The sequence below is a fragment of the Schistocerca americana genome, chromosome 5 (genome assembly GCF_021461395.2).
Source record: "Schistocerca americana isolate TAMUIC-IGC-003095 chromosome 5, iqSchAmer2.1, whole genome shotgun sequence".
Classification (NCBI taxonomy): domain Eukaryota; kingdom Metazoa; phylum Arthropoda; class Insecta; order Orthoptera; family Acrididae; genus Schistocerca; species Schistocerca americana.
The window spans coordinates 513,413,091-513,435,318 of NC_060123.1; the positions used below are offsets into that span (position 1 = coordinate 513,413,091).

General features: G+C 39.0%; 1 protein-coding gene across 2 annotated transcripts in view; it reads left to right on the forward strand.

Annotated features, from left to right (window-relative positions):
• The first annotated feature begins 17,340 nt into the window (after positions 1-17,340).
• Positions 17,341-22,228, forward strand: part of LOC124615535 — a 147,266-nt gene continuing 142,378 nt past the window's right edge. For both annotated transcript variants that reach the window (XM_047143499.1, XM_047143500.1), the window contains exon 1: positions 17,341-18,911. In XM_047143499.1, coding sequence (XP_046999455.1) covers positions 17,399-18,911 — 1,513 coding nt within the window. In that variant the 5' untranslated portion in view covers positions 17,341-17,398. The remainder of the gene's footprint in view (positions 18,912-22,228) is intronic.

A 22,228-nucleotide genomic window follows, 5' to 3' on the forward strand; every position in this document is an offset into this window, starting at 1 on the left:
CTGCAGACCAATATCTTTGCTGTCTGGGTTTTCTAAAATACTGGGAAAAATATTTTACAATGGCTTATTTCATTCATAGAACAAAATAATTTTGCATCAGCCACCCAACATGGATTCAGAAAACTCAAGTTGACAGAAACTGCCATTTTTGATTTTGGTAATGAAGCCTTGGCTGCAATAGTCCAGAAAGAACATGTTATCGGCAATATTCTGGACCTCACAGAAGATTTTTATGTGATAGGTCACAACTTACTGCTTCAAAAATTGGGATACGTAAGACTTAGGGGCTTGGCACATGAATGAGTGAATCATACCTGAAAAGAATAGAGCAGATGGTAGAAATTGTGCATCAGGAAGAAAACATTGTATACATCAACCAATCTAAAAGAAAAGAAAGTAAGTATCGTGCACCCCAAGGTCCTATCTTGGGCCCAGTGCTGTTCTTGATATTTATCAATGACCTAAAGTCATCCAGTAACTCCCAAAAACATATAAAATTTGCAGATGACACAAATATATTGATAAAAGGCAAAACTGCTGCAGAGCTTTAATATGAGTCACAGAACTGTACCACACACATTGCAAAATGGTTCACCGCTAACAATCTTGTTGTTGACACACAGAAACCTGTTGCAATGAACCTTCATATCCCACAAAATAAACTTCCTTTAACCACCACCATAAATCTATTTAATAAACAATTATATTATGAGAAGGAAAGTTTGTACTCACTATATTGCGCAGATGCTGAGTTGCAGATAGACACAACAAAAAGGCTCTCACAATTAAGGCTTTCAGCCATTGGCATTCATCAACAATAGACACACATACGCATACATACACACACTCACTCAAATGCAACTCACACACATGACAGCAGTCTCAGGCAACTGAAACCACACGGGCAGTGTGGTTTCAGTTGCCTGAGACTGCAGTTGCGTGTGTGAGTTGCGTCTGCGTGAGTGCATCTCTGCTATATGGTGATTAGCAACTTTCCTTCTCATAATATTGTTACATTCCATCCTGGATTTTCCATTGTTTAATAAACAATTAGAAACTGTAAACTCAACAAAATTTCTCAGAATATGGATTCAGGACAACATGAAGTGCTACTACATCAGCAAGAAGCTCTGCATGATATGCTATGGCATAAAAATACTTGCTAGGTGAAAACAAAAGAAACATAAAAAATGTGTATTGTGCCCAAGTAGAATCACTACTGTGATATGGGATAATTTTTTGGCAAATTCACCAAGAAGCAAAAGCTGTTTTATAGCACAGAAGGGGATCATTAGGGTAACTGAAAGTACCACACCTGGAAACTCTTGCAAACTCCTTTATAAAGCATTCCAGATGCTACCACTGCCATTCCCACAAATTCTTAACATAATTACCAACATAAAGAAAATTTCAGAGACTAAAAACAATGGAGTATGTACAAATCAAGCACTCCACACACACAACACCAGGCAAATTTGGAAATTTGTGGTAGTGTCTTATGGGACCAAACTGCTAAGGTCCTTGGTCCCTAAGCCTACACACTACCTAATCTAGCTTAAACTAACTTACACTATGGACAACACACACACCCATGCCTGAGGGAGGACTCAAACCTCCGACGGGGGGGGGGGGGAGCCGCACGGGCCATGACAAGGCTCCTCAGACTGCGCAGCTACCCCGCGCAGCACACCAGGCAAGAATCGGACCTTCACACTGAGTATGCATGCACAACTCTCAGACAAAATCGACCACAGTAAACTGACAAAACACCTTACAATAAATTTCCCCATCCAATCAAGATAATAGAAGAAATACAAAAATTCAAAGTGGCTCTAAAAACATATTTGCAAGACATGTGTTATCACACTGTAGATGAATTTAAACTATTTTTAATGTACCATGTTTCAATGATTTACTGTACTGTATTATGTGCTTAAACTTATTTGTGTTATTGATCACTGTTACTTTTATGTAACATGTATTTACAACTGTGTACTAATGCACAAAGTAAGCTATATCCTACAATACTATGTACAGAAAGCTAACTAAAACCCAAAATTAACAGCAGTGAGATGTTTGGGCTAGGTCTAAGTGTATACCAGAAGTATAGGGTAATGAGAAGATGGACACATTTGTCAAAGGGTACAGGGATTTAAATTAAGGCTGTGTGTAAGATTATCTGGACAAGAAACAGTATCAAGACTGGTCATAAACTTATAATTTTATCCTTTTATCAACCACTAGATTCACCTCAAATTGCAGTCAAAAAACATTAGAGGAAACCTCAGCTCGCTAACATATATTTTCCTCCAATCATACTGTCATCATTGGATGAGACATTAAATCATCCAACAATTGCTTGAGGTAGTTACAGTTTTGTAAGAGTAATGTGAAATAAAACTTCATGAGAAAATATATTAAACTCTTTCTCTGAAAACCACATGGAATAAATAGCATGTAGGCTAGTTCATGATGAAATATGATACATCCAATGGCAACAAACAGTTCAGACCTCTGTGGAGATGTCCATTTTGAAACTAGTATCAGTGACTAAGAGGTAGCATTAACAAGAACAACAGAAAACTAAAGCAAGCAGAAAGATTTGCACATTCGTTAAGCTAGATAAAGAGGCATTCACATATTGGAGTTCTCATTTGTCCTGATTTTTCCAGGACAGTCATGATTTTTAACAAAATGTTCCTGTGTCTTCAACCCCTCTTTAGGGACAGCAAAATGTCACAGATATTTGTCTTGGATAACATGATATTTTCTTCTTTCTAAACTAATCACATGTCCTGATACAGTGCTTTGTATGCCTGAAGTTTTGGAATATTGGCATTATACTTTATTTCTACAAAAAAACTAAACTGTACTGGATTTCAAGTTTAAAATATAGTGATTTTTTATGAAACTCAACAGTACCACAATTTTGTAAACAACTGCATTTGTTCATTTGTAAAGATGTAAAGGCCGTTGGTGGCATGAAAAATTAGTGTCTGGACTCTCTTAGATCAGACAGAAGCTGAAATTGATGGTAGCAAAGCAAAAGCAGAAATGTTTACTTCATTTTCAAATGTTTCTTTAAAAAGCAAAATCCCAGAATATTGTCCAAATTTAATTCTCATGCCATTACAAATATGGGTGATATAAATATTTGTCTCAGTGCTGCTGAGAAACAGCTGAAATAAGTAAAACTGGAAAAAGCTCAAGGCCTAGTGGAGTCTCTGTCAGATGCTATACCAAATTTGTGGCCTGGTTAACACCTCTTTAAACCATAATCTACTGTAGATCTTCTGAACAAAAAAATTTCACATCCTTGATGTCCATTTGTTGTAGAATCTTAGAGTGCATTCTGAGTTCAATTGTAGTGAGGTGTCTCATACAGAATGACATCCTCCACGCCAACTAACATGGATTCTGAAAACATTGATCATGTGAAACCCAACTCACGCGTGCCTCAAATGGCATCCTAAAAGCCATGGATTAAGTCAGTCAGGTACATGCAGTATTTCTTGATTTGTGAAAAGCATTTACTCACTATCACACCTATGCTTTTTATGAAAGTATGATCATCAGGGGTATGAAGCAAAATTTGGGACTCAGTTGGGAGTCTCGTGTTATGGAGGATGCAGCATGTTATGTTGGATGGAGAGCCACAACAGACGTAGAAGTATCATGGAGGTGTGTTGGGACTCCTGCTGTTCATAATATATATTAATGACCTTGCAGACAATATTAATAGTAACCTCAGAATTTTTGCAGATGATGCAGTTATCTATAATGCATTACTGTCTGAAAACAATCAGCACAAATATTTAGTCAGTTCTTGAAAATATTTCAAAGTGGTGCAAAGACCAGAAACTTTAAATGTTCAGAAATATAAAACTGTGCACTTCTCAAAATGAAAAAACATCTAGGAAGGTGGCTTGTTGGGTTGAGTAGGACCAGGAGGAGAAGCTGTTGAAGTTCTGGAGGAATGTGGATAGAGTGTCCTCAGCCTAGGCCCAGATCGTAAAGATGTCATCAATGAGTCTGAACCAGGTGAGGGGTTTAACATTTTGGGTGTTTAGGAATCGTTCCTCTAGATGTCCATGAATAGGTTGGCATTGTATGGTGCCACGCAGGTGCCCACAGCATAACCCAGATTTGTTTGTAGGTAATGCCTTCAAAGGAGAAGTAAATGTGTGTGAAGATATAGTTGGTCACAGTAACTAGGAAGAAAATTGTTGTTTTGGAATCCATTGGGCTTGGGAAAGGTAGTGGTCACTAGCATTAAGGCCTTGGGCTTTAGAGATGTTAGTGTAAAGGGAACTGGCACCAATAGCGACGAACAGGGCACCGTGTGGTACAGGGGCGGAACTGTGGAGAGTCAGTGGAGGAAATTGTTGGTATCTTTTGTAAAGAAAGGTAGGTTCCAGATAATAGGCTGAAGGTGTTGGTCTACGAAAGCAGAGATTCTCTCTGTGGGGTTACAATAACTGCCCACAATGGTGTGTCCTGAGTGGTTGGATTTATGGACCTTAGGAAGCATGTAGAAGGTAGGAGTGGCGGGAGTGGTAGGGGTGAGGAGGGAGATGGACTCTAGGGAGAGGTTCTGGAATGGACTTATGGATATGAGAAGATACTGGAGATTCTAATGGATACCTGGAATGGGGTCATTGTGGCAATGTTTGTAGATGGATGTATATGACAGCTGCACAGTCCTTCTGCCAGGTAATCCTTGCAGTTCAAAACAGCAGTGGTGGAGCCTTTGTCTGCAGGTATGATTATAAATTTGGGATAATTTTTTAGATGGTAGACTGCATTTCTTTCTGTAAGGTTAGTTTGTATGTTGAGGGATTTGGGGAATGATGGTGAGGCAAGGTTTGAGGTAAAGAAATTCTAGAATGTTAATGAGGGATGATTTGTAGACATTGTGACTGGGTCACAATTGGATGGAGAAGTGAAATGAGCCAGGCACGGTCCAACATTGGTATTTGGTTGAGTCTGATTGCTAGGGCTGCTGGCAAAAAAGTGTTTCTTTTTTTTTGTGCTGTAGGGACTGGGAGAAGGAGAGAAGGTCTATAACATGATTGAATTTTGGAGTGGGGCAAAAGGCGAGGCCTTTGGAAAGCACTGATTTTTTGCAGGGCTAAGGCTTTTGGAGGGAAGGTTCATGACTATGTTTTGGATCTGTTTAGGTTCTGGATTCTGTGTGGTGCTGGGAGGGAGTTTTGGAGGGTTGGGTTAATGTAGTAGGTCTGCAAGACAGTGTTTGTCAGCTATAAGGGGACATGACAGAGGTTTGGGGGTTGTTTTTGAGGTGGTGGACATTGGTACTCCAAGGCGGGGGTAGCAAGGTGGAGAGCTTTTGAGGTGGCATTGTGCATGTTGGTCTAATTCCTGGAGCACAAGAGTTTCAATGTGTGTTATGGGTTCCAGGAATTTGGGATTGCATAGCAGGAGAATTTTATGGATGGAGAGAAGGTATTGCAAGGAGCTTTGGGCTTGATTGATATGGTTTTGCAGGACTATGTAGGTGAGGGCTAAGGATTGGAAGAATCTGAACGGATGGGGGTCATTTGGAAGGAAAGGTGGCAGTCAGAGATGGGTAATTTGATGGAAAGGCCATTTGGGGGGATTCTATGAGCCAAGCAACAACTCAGGAACAGTATGTGGGACTGGGTTGTGGCTAGGAATAAGGAAACTTTTCTATATCGACACAGATGGGAGGAGCAAGTATTCACCGTGGTGGAAAAAATGCGAAAAAATACGTAAGTAACGTAGAATTACATCCGGAAAAATACATGCAAATACATGGGAAACATTACAAAAAGGATGAAATGGAGGAAAAAGGGGAAACAAGACGAAATCTGAGGAAGTTACAATGAGATAAAAGAAAAGATATAAATGAAAAAAAATTATTTTACTGTGGGTTGCAGGTCTGATGGTGGATAAGTGTGAAGAAGGGGGGCAGCAGATGTGATAGGATGAGATGCAATTAGTAGATGAGAACTCGGACAGAATGGAGAAAGAGTGGGCAATGGGGAGGGGTTGGTAGAGGGAGATACAAGATTGTGTAGCACCGGAATGGTGCAGGAAATGACATGCAAAAATACGGGAGAGTGATCAATTTTAAGGTCTAGGATTAATGATATCGGCAGGATAAATGTGGTATATAAGATGCTGCACCAACAATTAGTGTGATCTTGTAGCCATCTGATATAGTGTGGCACGTAAGTAGAGCATGCAATGCAGTTTGTAAGACAACAAGAAAAACACATGAGAGAAGAGAAAGAAGGATGGACATTGAGTATAGTAATGTGCTAGAAAATAATAACAAAGGAAAGCAGCACTGGGTTTGGATGGAAGAAATGCCACCAGGCAGAATCAAACAATGGAATATCAAAGATGGAATGTAACAATATTATGAAAAGGATAGTTGCTGTCATGATACAGCGGAGATGCTGAGCTGCAGGTAGGGACAACAAAAGCCTGTCACAAAATAACTATTTTCTAATGCATTACTATACCCAATGTCCCTCAGCCTCTCTCTTCTTCCATGCCTGACTCAGTTCACTCCACCACCCAATTGAGATCCACCCCCACTGTCCACAAGTCAGCCCCTGTTAACTTTCCAGAGTTTCTTAACCTCGAACCTTGCCTCACCATCGATCGCTAAATACCTCAACATGCAAACTAACCTTTATAGAAAGAACCACAGTCTGCCATCTAACAACTGATCCCAAATTTATAATCATACCTGCAGACAAAGGCTCCACCACTGTTGTTTTGAACTGCAAGGATTACCTGGCAGAAGGACTCCGCCAGCTGTCATGTACATCCACCTACAAACCTTGCCACAATGACCCCATTCCAGAAATCCATTAGGATCTCCAGTCTCTCCTCATACCTATAAGTCCATTCCAGAACCTCTCCACAGAGTCCATCTCTCTCCTCACCCCTACCACTCCCCACACTCCGAACTTCTACATGCTTTCTAAGGTCCATAAATCCAACCACTCAGGACACACCATTGTGGACAGTTATTGTAACCCCCACAGAGAGAATCTCTGCTTTCGTAGACCAACACCTTCAGCCTATTATCTGCAACCTACCCTTCTTTATAAAAGATACCAACAATTTCCTCCACTGTCTCTCCACAGTTCCTGTCCCTTTACCACATGGTGCCCTGCTCGTCGCTATTGGTGCCACTTCCCTTTACACTAACATCTCTAATGCCCAAGGCCTTAATGCTAGTGACCACTACCTTTCCCAAGCCCAATGGATTCCAAAACAACAATCTCCTTCCTAGTCGCTGTGACCAATTATATCTTCACCCACAATTACTTCTTCTTTGAAGGCACTACCTACAAACAAATCTTGGTTACGGCTATGTGCACCCGCATGGCATCATACTACGCCAACCAATTCATGGACAATCTAGAGAAATCCTTCCTAAATACCCAGAATGCTAAACCCCTTACCTGGTTCAGATTCACTGATGACATCTTTCTGATCTGGATCGAGGCTGAGGACAACCTATCCACATTCCTACAGAACCTCAACAGTTTCTCCTCCATTCACTTCACCTGGTCCTACTCAACCCAACAAGCCACCTTCCTAGATGTTGATCTTCACCTCAATGATGGCTACATCACTACCTCTATTCATATCAAACCTACTAACCACGAACAGTATCTCTACTTCGACAGCTGCCAACCATTCCATACCAAGAAGTCCCTTCCATACAGTGTAGCCAACCTTGTACAAAAACACATCTCCCATGCCTTATCTTTCCAGTCACCCACCACCACCCAAAGTCTCACTGTCCAGCCACAGAGGAGCATTACCTCGTAACTCAGTACCACCCAGGACTGGAGCAACTGAATTACATTCTCCGCCAGGGTTTCGACTACCTCTCGTCGTGCCCTGAAGTGGAAAATGTCCTGCCCACTATTCTTCCAACCCCTCCCACAAAGGTATTCCATCATCCACCGAACCTACACAATATACTCGTCCATCCATCGACAATCCCTACTCCCAACAACTTACCTCATGGCTCATATCCCTGTAATAGATCTAGATGCAAGACCTGTCCCACACGTCCTATCACCACCACCTACTCCAGTCTGGTCACAAGCATCATCTACCCCATCAAAGGCAGGGCTACCTGTGAAACCAGTCATATGATCTACAGGCCAAGTTGCAGCCACTGTGGTGCATTCTATGTGTGTATGACAACCAACAAGCTGTCTGTCCGCATGAATGGCCACCAACAAACTGTGGCCAAGAAACAACTGGAGCAGGCTGTTGCTGAGCATCCCACCCAACATAACATTCTTCATTTCAATGACTGCTTCACAGCCTGTGCCATATAGATCTTTCCCACCAACACCAGCTTTTCTGAATTGCGTAGGTGGGAACTCTCCCTGCAATGTATATTACATAGCTGTAGCCCTTCTGGCCTCAACCATTTTTAGTTATTGTCCTCACCCATCTAGCCTCTTCCCTGTTCCCATTCCAGCATTACACAGCCCTATTCCACCAACAAATCCAGTATATTTACTTCTCTCCTTTTCGCTTGCCCCCCCCCCCCCTGCCCACCCCTTCCCTGCCCTCTGTCTAGCCTCCCAACTGCATCTAGCTGCCCCGCCCTCTCCCCACCTTTTCCCTGCAAGCTCCCAAGCAGCACATCACCGTCCTCTACCCCTACCCTGCTATCCCTCTCCCCCCCCCCCCTCCCTCATGCCAGACTCATTCTCACCCCCGTACAGTTGCGTCTCCCATTATGCAATGCTGCTGCTGCTCGTCGTGTGGCTTCCGTGGCTTCAGCTGCCAGAGACTGCGGTCATGCGTGTATGAGTTACATTTGTGTGTGTGTGTGTGTGTGTGTGTGTGTGTGTGTGTGTGTGTGTGTGTGCGCGCGCGCGCGCGCGCGTGTGTGTAGGAGAGAGAGAGAGAGAGAGAGAGAGAGAGAGAGAGAGAGAGAGATCTATTTTTGACAATGGCCTTGTTGGCTGGAAGCTTATTCTGTGACAGTCTTTTTGTTGTGCCTTTCTGTGACTCAGCATCTCCACTAATGGTGAGCAGCAACAGCAACTATCCTTTCCATAATATTGTGATGAGACCTGATTTGGAACCACTACAGTCGCAGGTTCGAATCCCGCCTCGGGCATGGATGTGTGTGATGTCCTTAGGTTTGTTTGGTTTAAGTAGTTCTAAGTTCTAGGGGACTGATGACCTCAGCAGTTAAGTCCATAGTGCTCAGAGCCATTTGAACCAACCTGATTTGGAGAACATGGTCTGTTTGTAGCACTTTGTAATGCAAGGATTTCTTTTAGGAGGTTTTGTATTATGGATTTATTTGATATGACTAACTTTCTTTCATTGATGTTAATAATATGTGTTTCTATCAGAATAATGGCATGCCACAAACATAATTAACTTTGCAATTTGAGTATTAGGGTATTCTATATGTATGTTTTATGAAATATTTGAGATTTTTTCCCTTAAACAGTCCCTTGTAAACAGCACTGAAAGAACATGGACTGATTAGACAAGAAACACTAATGAAATTTTATAACAAACATTTAATTACATGAAAAGTATGTTTAATTTTCTTTTTTAATAAAAAGCAATTTACATTGAGAATGCAATTTTGCTTTAATATACTTTATGCAAAATATTTGCTCAATTGTAATGTAACATGAACAACTAAAATGCAAGAGAAAATGATTGGGATGGTAGTTGAAATATGTGTACACCTACAAATGTAAGGTGTTCTATGGAACAGTGGATTCCGGGCAGTGGGAGCTATACCCAGAGCTTGTGGACAATGGTAGTTGGAACTTCTGAAGACAGGTATAGTGAGTGAAAAATAAATAAAGGATGCATTGTCTTTTCTCGTGACAGATAGGGACTGTATAATACTGGTTTAAATTTCTCAATGAAAGGCGTTTCAGGATCAAAAGTAAATCTCTCATATTATTAAAATGGTTTAAAAATTTAAATTTCTTTCTACAACTAAATAACATGTATTTTTAATTACTTTTTAAGTTCTGTCTTGTAGGATGAAGATCAGCTTGACCCTGTATTATGTGTTAAAGTGTAATATGGGAAACGACTACTGGCTAGAATTCTAAATTGCTACACTATATGGTTCAAAATTGAATATCTTTTCCAAGAAACTTACAGATCATGTAAAGATTGTATGTTATGTAACTCTCACAGCTACAATTTTCAAAACAGCAACTTCCCTTCTAACTGATGTTAGATGCACAGTCTAGTCACATTAAAGTGGTCTGCTGTCAAAAGCCTGAATAATGACCTTTCGCAATGTGGAGAGGCAGGAAGAGAGGTTATGGAAAGCACCGACAGGAATGTGGGGCCATGCTGACTCCAGTGCCATGGCCTGCTGTGCTAGGTTTCTTGGCTGAGATCCAAGGCATGAACAGCCTGATCGAGGTGGCCCCACAGATTCTCAGTTGGGTTTAAATTGAGGGAGTATGGAGGCCAAAGCAGTGCAGCAAACTCTTCAAACCATGCACATGCATTGTGAACTGTGTCACATATTGTATGGTACTGCAGGAAGATGCCACTGTGCCAAGGAAAAACAAAATTCATATAGGCTAATATAACAATGAAAATGAATTGGTATACACAGAGGGCGTATACTGGCAACATGCAATATCCTGTTGCAGAGCATGCTCTACAATTGTGACTTCAGCACCTGTTTCACCACACGTGCCATCTGGATTCTTCCTACAGACACCAGTTTCTCAGCACTCTGCAGGTGAGAACAACCGTTACAGCATGTCCTTGGTTCTCGCCACCCACATGACCTTACTTTATGTTAATTTCTTCTGTCTCAGCATTTCTTCACAGTAACTACTCTTTTCTTCACTCTGTTTTAGTTTTCTATACCTTTCATAGTCTTACCAAGCTATTTTTCACCGCCCCCCCTCCCACCTCTGTTATGTATAATGCACTTAGCTTTTCACTCTTATTAACACATGCATGATAATCTCTGTCCTGCATGTTACCCTGTCTTCCACCTCCAAGCTCTCAGCTTTTCAAAGCTCATTCAATACAGTCCCCAACAATCAGTCTCGCCTTCTCATTCCATGTGGTAAGACCCCCGACCCGCAGTTCTGTGTGACTTTCCCGAAATCAGCCCCTTTTCCTAAACCTCTTCAGTACTTTTCCTTCACCCCTCTTCCTTCTCCTTCAACCCTTCTGCCTGAAGAAGAAGCCACTGGCTCCGAAAGCTTGCCTAATTGGGAATATCTTTTATGTGTGTGTTCTGTCGTTGCTTGGTGAGTAGATTTTTCATCTATCCAATTAAAATAAACTACATGCAAGAGTGGACATGGTTGCCAAGGACAAATGCATCCTTGTGTTGATCCACTGTGCCTTCCAGAACGATGACAACACCCAGGAAATGCCACAAAAATATTCCTCAGACCACGAAAGATCAGCGCTAGCGCAATGAGTTGTTCATATGATATTCATTGGACTGTTGCCTGTAAACATGTTACATCAGAGCTCTTGAAAGAGAGCTGTAGCGGTGACATGTCTCTGTTGCTGTTCCTGTGTAGTGATTTGCAAAGATGGAAAAAAAATCGAGATTCGAGGAGTGATTAATTACTTTGTAAAGAAAGGTATGAAATCAAAGGCCATTCATGCCAATTTCCAGAATACACTGGGGGACTCTGCTCCTTCATATTCAACTGTTGCCCAGTGCACAAATGAATTTAAATTTGGTCAAGAGAGCTTATCATTGCAAAAGTGCACAAAATGGTTATGGAGGATCACCAACTGAAAGTGTATGAAATTGCTCATGCTTGCCAGATGTCATCTGAAAGGGTATATCACATTTTAATTGAAGAACTAGACATGAAAAAAATTATCTGCAAGATGGGTGCCACGACTCTTGACACTGGATCAATAACACATGAGAATGGACATATCGGGACAATGTTTGGCCCATTTTAGGAGAAATGAACAAGATTTATTGTGCCGGTTTGTGACCACATACGAAACTTGGGTGTAATGCACGAAAAAAGACCAGGTTTAGCAAGGAAGAAAGTCATTTTCCATCAAGACAATGTGTGCCTGCACACAAGTGCCATCCCCATGGCAAAATTACATGAACTTAGGTATGAATTGTTGCCACACCCACCTTAGTCACCTGATATGGCTCCATCAGACTTCCATCTCTTCCCAAAACTGAAAATTTTCCTTGGTGGGCAAAGATTCACTTCAAATGAAGAATTGATAGTCGGAGTTGACAACTATTTTGCAGGGCTGGAGGAAACTAATTTTTGAGGTGGGATCAAGGCACTGGAACATCGTTGGACCAAGTGCCGTAAGTAAGTGATGTAAGTACTTTTTTTTCTATTCCATTCAGAGAACTTTTCAAACCACCCTCATAAATCAAAACTGTTTGTTTAAAAGTCCTAATTCTCCTCTTCTCCATAAGAATCTTATCTTTTTCCAATAACTTCCTGTTAAAAAATTATTTGTAATCAAAGTTCTTATATTCGAGAATGTTCTGGTCTTAACTTGTCATTGTTCCCAAAATTCAGTCCGTTAGTTTTCTAATCCTGATTTTTTTCTGGTACCAAAAATACCCACTTCTAAAAGAAGAATCTGTTAGTTTCCTAATTATTCAATTTGAAAAATTTCAATTTTTAACAAGTTTTGGTGGACTATGTGAAACCCCAGTGAAGTAGAAATTGGTTTCACAAGATACTTCCTATAGTTTTGTCAATTTTCTTGTTATCCAGCTCATACTTACAACATAGCTTTCTCTTTTGTCCATTATAATTTTTGTACTCTTGATTATGGTATCCTTTGTGTTAATAATTAAAATATAATGACAAATGTTATGTAAATACATAAAACTGCAACCAGTCATTTTTTTTGAAATAGTTGTTTATTCCACGAACCAGTTTTCAGACCTTTTCAGGCTCATCTTCAGGTAGTGGATGGGAAGTTACATAGCTGTTTCAAATCGTGATTCTGGGAGCTGGCTTTGTGGCAAGAAGATGAAACAAGGAGATGGAACATGTTCCATCTTCTTGTCACAGAGTCAGCACCCAGCATTACACTCTGAAATAGCTAAGCAACATCCTGCACACCGTTGAAGATGATCCCGAAAAGGTTCAACAACTGGTTCATGAAATAAATAACTATTTCAAAAAAGTAACTTGTTGTAGTGTTATGTATTTATCATGAATAAAGAGTCACAGGTTAATAAACATCCGTAATGGGCAAGCTTAACAAATTTTATTGTTTATTCTTACATGTTTACAAAGGTGTGTGATGCACAATCCCAAAAGCAGTCCTTGGTCAGTTGTCAAAAAGTACATGTTATAAGTTTGCAGTAGCCATTAATAAAATTAATATTTGCTTGTTGTTATCAGTCAGTCAGCAGGTCATCCAAAAAGTGAACATCTCTGTGTCATTTATTTCATTTACATTATATAATCAGTCCATAACACAAATTTAAAAAATTACTATACACAGTGACTATGTAAACAAAATCAACATCGTGTTATTTGTCAGGTAAAACTCAATAGCGAAAGTGTAATGCAAATATGTTGCCACTCTGTCAAGTCACAGTATAAAAGATATGCTGATCTGTGGCCTATAAACTACATAAATCCATGAATACAATCTGATCATAATAATATTATTAGTGGCAATAAATGTGAATAGGTATCTAGCTGACTAATATTGTATTGTGTTCATTATATAAACAGTTGTGACTTGATCATTTTATAGCAAGCAGCCAGACACTGTGTGCATCACTGCATAGTTTACGGTTAAAATTCCAAGAATGTATGTTCTTAGAAGAGTCAACTAACATCCTTCTTCCTCCTATATAATTTTGGAAAAAGACCATGTAGGCAAGATTGGAGAGAGTCAAATTCACTCAAAGACTTACAGACAATTGTTATTCGTTGAACTATTCGTGGCTGGAACACGAAAGGGAGAAGTGATTGTGGTACACACGTACTCTCCAGCACACACCTAAAGCAACTTGCAGAGTGCAGCAATAAATGCCTACTATATAAAATGTGAGTAAAAATTTGATTTGGTAAAAAATTAATGCTAATGACTTTAGATATTCCTGAAATTTAACTGACATCCTTGTTCTCTCATTTCAGTGAGACAATATCTCACTCTTTTATGTCTGCTTGAAAAGGGATACACTATGCCCAATATTACTTTGAATCTGTTTTGAGAATTATGTTCCCTATTGGCATACATAATTATCTTTCTTCGTCTAAGAATATTTTGTACAGTCTTACAGTATTGTCTGTAATGAGAAACTTTGGGCAGCTCTTTACTGAAGCACAATCTTTGATATTCAAAATGCGTCCTCTCAAACCTGCAAATGAAGACTCCAGGATACACTGCTTTGTGAACATTCTGCAAGAACAGTTTGCAGGCAGATAAAATTACTGTCAGAAAATCAAAACAATGCATGTGGATAATATGTTTCACAAATCACATCTCAGCTGGGAGGTAGACATATTTTGCTTCAAGACAAGGACACTAGTAGTTTGACTGTTCTGTGGCTGCAACTGTTATCCTGACGAAACAAGATCCCATACACACCTAACTTCAATCAATTTCCTTCAGTTTTTTTAAGAATTTTATGGAAGCCTGTACCAATTTGTGATAACCACTCTTCCTTCTTCATGTGCAATTACTCACTTGTAATTAAGAGGAAAAACATCTTTCTTTGGACCATTAATTCTTCTCTTCACCTCTGATGAGGGTGCAACAGTGAGAAAGACCAAATCCTAAGATTTCTAATTAGTCTCCCAGTCGAATTAGTAGGACCATGCTTTGCCATCAGTTTCAGTTCCAAATGTCAATTTTAAACAGCAAACATCAAACTCGATGGCTGATTTTGGCGACTCTGCAGGAATGAGCATTAACAAACTTACAAGGCCAATGTGTATATGGGTAGGTGCATGTGCATCATTGTTATCTATCTGCCTTCCCTTCTACTCACTAGGTGTTCCTTAGTGATTCAACACTGAGACTGGAGAGGAGGCAGGGGCTGAAATTTTGCTGTTTTTCCTCTTCTGTGGGATGCTCTTGGAGGCCTCCACTCTCCTAACTAATCTCTTGGTAGTTCTGGATGAAATATCAGTTATATAAAAGTCAACACATCTTGCATATGTTGTGTGTGGCCCACCATTGTGAATTGTGACACACCACAATCAGTTGGTGTGTTTCTCTGTGGCATGGATACATGAAAAATTGGCTTCACAAGGAGGATAAGGGACTGGGGAGATGGGCAGGGGTGTACGACCGCTAAGAGCTTGGTCTTACATCACCACTTTACCCACCTAACTGTGTCTTCACTTACTGCTGCCAACTCCTCATCTGCTTTACTTCTTTCCTCAATAGCGACTTTTTCACCCATTACACCACTTGCATCCTCCTCACTCTAACACCTGGCTATGAGTGTACTGAGATACATAATCTTCTCTCTTTGCTGAAGTACTTCTTCACTAACATACATGCAAGCATGGATCTAAGGTTTGTTACTATCTCACTGTCTCTGCACTCCCCTGCTCCCCCCCCCCCTCCCCTCCTCCTCCTGAAATATAGCTAGGCATCTTCCAATTTTAATGTGTCACATCTGTGATGAAACATTAAAAAAATAATAAGTCAAATATATAAAAAAATTAATATAATAATAATAAATTTTACACTGTAATATATAAGATGTTGTAATATAATTTGTACATTGCTTTAGCATGACTTAAAATGAAATGCATTTCAGAGAAATACACCATTTGAAAAGTATTTGTCCAATAATTTGAATACAGATCTGCCTACTACAGCTATGCAATTGTGTGAATGAGGGGAATGCTGCATCATACAGTCTACTTCTACAGTAACAGAACAGCAGTGGTCAAGCAAGCACTGTTTCAATTTCACATTAAACATGTGTAACTTTGGCATCTCTTTCAAGTACGATGTGTTGTTACAATTAATGAGGCCAGTATGATATAAAACAAAGCAGGGGAAATATACAGAGACTTTTAAATATTAATCCACGTTAGTCTCTATACTTAAGCTTAATAGTTTCCAGAAAAAAAAGGATTTGTTGATGAGCTTTTTTCCTGCTTCTTTAATTCAAAAACTCATGCAAAATATGATGAGAAGAAAACCAGAAGGTAAAATGCTATTGGAAGATGAAGCAAAACGTTTAAAATTAAATTATCCACATCAGCTAAACTCACTAACACAGTGAGCTTCACATAATATTTAATAACTACAGTATTTAATCATTACAAACTATCTTTATCCAATATTTATTTACTGTTTCTACATGTATTGTGGTTAAAAGTCAATTCTCCAATATTATATTCAAGTTTTAGTGGTACATCAGCTTCAATTTGTTATCTTTGAGATGGGAGTTTTGGTTCGTCAGTTGTGATTTGATATAAAATTAACTTCGTTACAGGAGGCGGTTTGTTACTAGCTAGAGTATGGTATCGGCCGCCTCCTTGAAATCTGAGTTACAGTGGCAGACTGGTATGTGCTGTAGCACGAGGTTTGGGTTAATACACCTACAACACGCGCTTCACAATGGTCTGCTGAGTGTAGAATGTGGATGCCGATGTATATGGTGATAGTCTTGGTGTGAGTTGAAAAACAAACAAATGTGAATGACAAATTAATGTTGTGGTAAAAGATTGACCAATAGCGCAGCCTGTGTTTACGTTCATTCTTCATAAAAAGTAAAACTGCAACGGAAATTCTACACACACATCTTGGAAAGTACTTTGATGAATATTATTTACATATATCGTACACAAAACAGCGGTTCGAAAAAAATCAGAGGGGTAAACTATGCAACTGTCATCCTATGTTACGACTTCGGTGTCATTATTCCTTATCTTAACCTAAAAATTACTAACGTTACACCGTTGTAATAATTAATAACATCCCTAATTGAAATACAGTAATAATCATTATGATCACGATTTTACTTGGAAGTATTGTTTTCTAGAAGCAAATGCGTCCGTTTTACTTTATATGAATCCATGCTGATTTACGTCTGCTATCAATAACATATTATGCAAATTGCAAACTAATCGGCTGGTCGAGTGTGGGGGTCAGGCACGAGACACAATAAGCAACAAGCATGCACATAAAATCGTTTTTTCTTTGCTTAGTAGATACCAAAAAACCACCTGTTAATTAAAAACCAACTCTTTTTAATTTTTGTTGTTATGTCAAAGCGTAAACAAGACACTCTCGCGCGCACGATTGGTATTTCTCCCTCCACTAGACCTTTGACGTAGTAGTTGCAACGTCGGCTGCAAGTCTGCTTCTCGTGGTTGTGCTTGTGTAGACCCCTTCAACACGGGGCTAACAAATGTCGTGTGAAGGAATTATTCAGTCTCAGAAAGACAGCGGGCAAATTGAAGACGCCAATGCAAAGACAGAAGACAGTGAAGCATACTTTCAAATAAACTTGAATTACAAGTGTGCAGATATTTGCCAGGACGTTGATTTTAATAACCAAGATGTCTCGTCTCCACTCATCAATATACAGAATGTGCGTTTAATTCCGACAAATTCGCCTGAGCAGGAAAATTCTGATTGTAAAACCGCCGAATTACTGGTTCAGGATACCGGTAGTTGTTCTGGCGATGTATGGTTGAAATCGAACGTGGCGAATGATATTGACTGTCTTCTGAGGAGTGAATCTACAGAAACCGGCTGTAGATTAAGCGCAGAGAGTAATAATGCTGTTCATGCAGACCTTACTCGTAAAAAGTATGTTGTCACGACCTCATCAGATGGACTTTTGTCATTCGATCTGCTTGCAGATTTACCAGAAAATACAGAAACTCCTAGCAATAGTCAAAGCAACAGTGATAGAATTTTGACTTCACCTGAAGATGATGCAGGCTCGGTTACGACATTATTGGAAAGAGGCGATGACTTGGAGCAGGGAAGCCTGGCAGTACCGGACAGAAAAAAGCGTAGAAGCGACTTAGATAATTCATCTGTGCAGATTGTTGCCCTTTCATTATCCGATACAGGAAGCGAATGTTCAGAGGAATCTTATGCGAAAGAGAAAAGCATAGTTAAAGACTTGAATTGTAAAATTGCATTCCAGGACGTGTTGAAGGACAAACTCGAATGCCAAAATGGCCCTGTTTGCAGGAAATACGGAACAGAATTTGATACTTCTAAAGATATAGAAGATTTGTCGGAATTTAATTTGTTTACGTTTCCTGTCGATTCAGTATTTCAGATTGATGCTAATGATGACGTTAACAATTTGCACGTTTCATCTGATCACGAGGAAGATGAAAACATAACATTAGAGAAAGTCGAAACAGAAGTAACTGAAACGTGTGAGGCGCAACCGATTACAATACTCACATCCTCATTGTCAAGTAATGAAATTTCCAATACGCGGGAAAAGCACGCGAAGAATTTGGACACCGTCGAAGGTGAAGAGAACTTTGTTGCCTTTAGTACGACAGCTCAAGCGTCTCGGGAGCGAAAATCGCATAAGCAAGCCACTATTTCATCACAGAGAATGCTATCAGAAAATGTACGTTTTCCCAGCAAGAAGACAGTAGTTACAATTTCTACAGATAACACCAAAAATACTGCAAACATTCCGGTAGTTATTGACACTTCTTGTGAGGGACAAGTTTTTACAGGAAAATCAGCGAAGTTATTAGACGTTGTCTCACTGTGGAATACCGAAAAAGCAAATAGTTCTGTACCGCTCAAAGGAAGTAATACAGGACACGCTCCAAATGACGAATATCCTGTACAGCTTCCCACAGAAGTAGAAAGAAGCAGTAGTAGTAGTGGTGTGTTGAAGACCTACAGCAAATCTGCACATAGTGAAGATTCAAAACCTGGTGAGTCTTAAAAACTTATTTTTCATTGTTATGGGACAGCAGCTGACACAACAGAAACACTTTGTACGGAAATATTATTCCAAAGGTATACTACCTTTGAAGTTCCAATGGGAAAGCTGAATTAAGAGGAATAGGTGGGATTTGGGAGGGGAGGGGGCTGATTGTCACTACAGTGTCCTGCAAGGTTGTGTCAACAAAGGAACCATTTTAAACTGAAATGGTTAGAAGATCATTGATAAACTTTCTCTAGGTAGATATTATTATGTTAGTTAATTTAGAATTAATTTTGGAAAAAAAATCAAGTATGGGAGACCAGGGCCAACGTTTTATGATCGGTTACAAAAAATAGACAGCGTACTACTTCAGTGGTTTTTCTGTACAGATTTAAAAATTTTTACTTAACTAAAATGTCTCTTTTTAAAAAAAGTCGCCCATTTCCTTGCATGTAGGCCAAGGTTCAAGGTGGATTGTACCAAGGGCCTTACATATTTGTACCTAAGGCCACAACCCTGTACCTAGAACCATAGTTCAATTTTTACTTTAATTATTATTTTTATACATTTAGGCAAAGGCAAAATGTAATAAAGTTACTACTGAAACAAAATTTATTTATAACAAAAATTTAAAAGATCACTTGTTAGTGCAGCTTCTGAAAGTTATCTTAGCACAATTGAACCACAAAAAAAGAAAAGAACTGAGACATCATTAATTCTGTGTTATACCTTATGGATATAAATTTAAAATGTGCACCTCGTACTGTAGTGAAGTTGATTCGGTGAAGTCCAGTAATCAATTTTACATTATATTTAATATTAAAATTTGATAGATTTACTCCAAATGTTAAGCATAAACACTGGAAAATATATTTATATCATGTATGTTTGCAGGTGGGGACATTCAGCTGCCAAATAATTGTTAAAATTGGAGGTGAACATTCAGCTTTGCTACTAGTTTTGGTCAAATGACCATTATCAAGCATAAGCTGGCATAAACAGTTGGGAATGATGCAGGCTTCGCTCTCATACACAGTCATTATTGTAAAAAACTTTTTACTGCTGTGATAGGCTCAAAAGAGCAGATTACTCTTATTATGGTATAACTTTCCAGCTGTTTATATCAGCTTATGCTTGATAATGGTCATTTGACAGAAACTAGAAGTGAGGAGAATTGTGCAAAATAAAGGAGAGCGGAAGGTTCACCATAAAATTTAATGATATATATATATCACCAATTGACCAGATGCCGGTTGATTTATTGATTCACCCTAAAAATCTTTCCAGAATGTGGGATACAGAACATACATACACATACACACAGATACATGAATTTTAGCTTTATTAACAAAGGTTTTTGCAGTAGCTGCACTGTCTTGTTTCAAGTCTTTTGTATCTTAAATGATCTAGAAATTCTGCTACTGAATAGAAGCAATGATCCAATAAGAGTCTCTCTGGGTTTTCAAAAGAGTAAGAATGATGATATGTCTTTTACGTTTTACGGAAGACTGGTAAATTTGTATAGCGCTGTTTACTGTGGAGGTTTTATAGGTTGATTTCCTTATCGACTGGATGTGAAACTTTTCCTTTTGTCTTGTATCATTTTCATGGACATTAAAATTTTCATTTACAGCTTTTAAATTCTTTTTAATATATTTACAGATTTCTAGTATATACATACAGGGAAGAGGGAGAATTGATGACTTTTGAAAGAGGGGTTTGCAAGAATCTGTTTGTCAAGCATGTTGCATTGCTGTTACAGTTCTTTTTTGAGTTAAGATGATGACTGAACTAGGTGGTGTATTACCCCAGAATATAATTCTGTACAGTAGGATGCTGTGGAATTGGGCACAGTAGGCAGTTCGGACAGAGCTATAACTTGCTTTGACAGAGTGTAAACACAGACTGTAACACATTTTATTTAGTGTTCATTTAATTTTGTTCATATGTGTGTGCCTTTTGAAGCATTAAGCCTAAAAACTTTGTTTCTAGAAAAGATGAAATTTTATCGGAGTTTCTTGTCAAACTGGTGCAGCATGCATCACCTTTTAAAAGAAATTTAGAAATGTTGTTTTTTGGCCGTTTATCATAAGTTTATTCTCTTCAAACCATCTGTTTAGCTGTTCTGTAGTCTTATTAACAGCTGTTTGAAGCTGACTTGAGGTATTTCCTGTCATTAGGATGCTTATCTCATCTGCAAAAAATAATGTTTGTTTGTGACTCAATGTTCAGGTCTAGATCATTTATATACAGGGGAAAGAGGATTGGCCCAAGAATGGATCCCGGAAGGACTCCTTCATTTAGAACTTCTGCATCTGAGACTCATATCCTGGTGTTTTCCTTTAGATCATGTTTTATTTGTATTTTTTGTTTCCTGTTCGTCAAGTACAAAATGAACCATTTTAGTACAGTGCCTCTAACGCCATATACTTGGAGATTCTCCAACAGTATGTTGTGGTCCAGTATGTCAAAGGCTTTACTTAAGTCTAAAAAAATGCCAGTGGCTCTTTATTTTTTATCTATTGCTTGCAGGGCATTTTCTACAAAATCATAGATTGCACTGGTTGTTGATTTATTTTTCCTGAATCCATGCTGAGAATCAGCAAGAATTTTGTCTTTCTTTAAAAATTTCATTAACCTATTATACATTACTTTTTCTATGATTTTACTAAAGCCTGGTAGTAATGAAACTGGTCTATAGTTTTCTATATTTGTTTCGTCTCCTTTCTTGCGGATGGGGACCACTTTAGCAATTTTTAAACTGTCTGGAAATGTGGCTGTCAGAAAAGATGAATTTACTATGTCTGTAAGAGGAAGTGAAATGTTTTTAATACATTGCTTTATGATGTAATCAGGAATACCATCAATCCCTGATGACATTTTTGCGTGAGCTGATGCCACACTGATGATTTCATCTGGGGTTGTTCCATCAATGTAGATTGAAGAGGAACAGAAGAGGAACATGAGTGCACTTTGTTTTTCTGTTTCTTTCTAGTATCTTTTATCAATGACTATTAAATTATTTGTGATCTCTGCAAAGCAACATTTAAAAAGATTTGTGATGTGTTGGGAATCAGTTATACACTTGTTCTCATGGTTGAGAGTGACATTTGCCATTTTATGGGACACTTTATTTGCTTCTGTCTTTATTACTGTCCATACTGCTTGGCTTTTATTTGCTAATTCTGTTATGAACTTATCATTGGCCATTTTTTGCCTGTTGTATCACTCTTCTGTAGATTTGGATGTACTCCTGTATGTAACTGTTTAGAAGAGGGGGTATGTTAGTGTTTTTCCTGTATTTGAGTAATTCTCTTTTCCTCA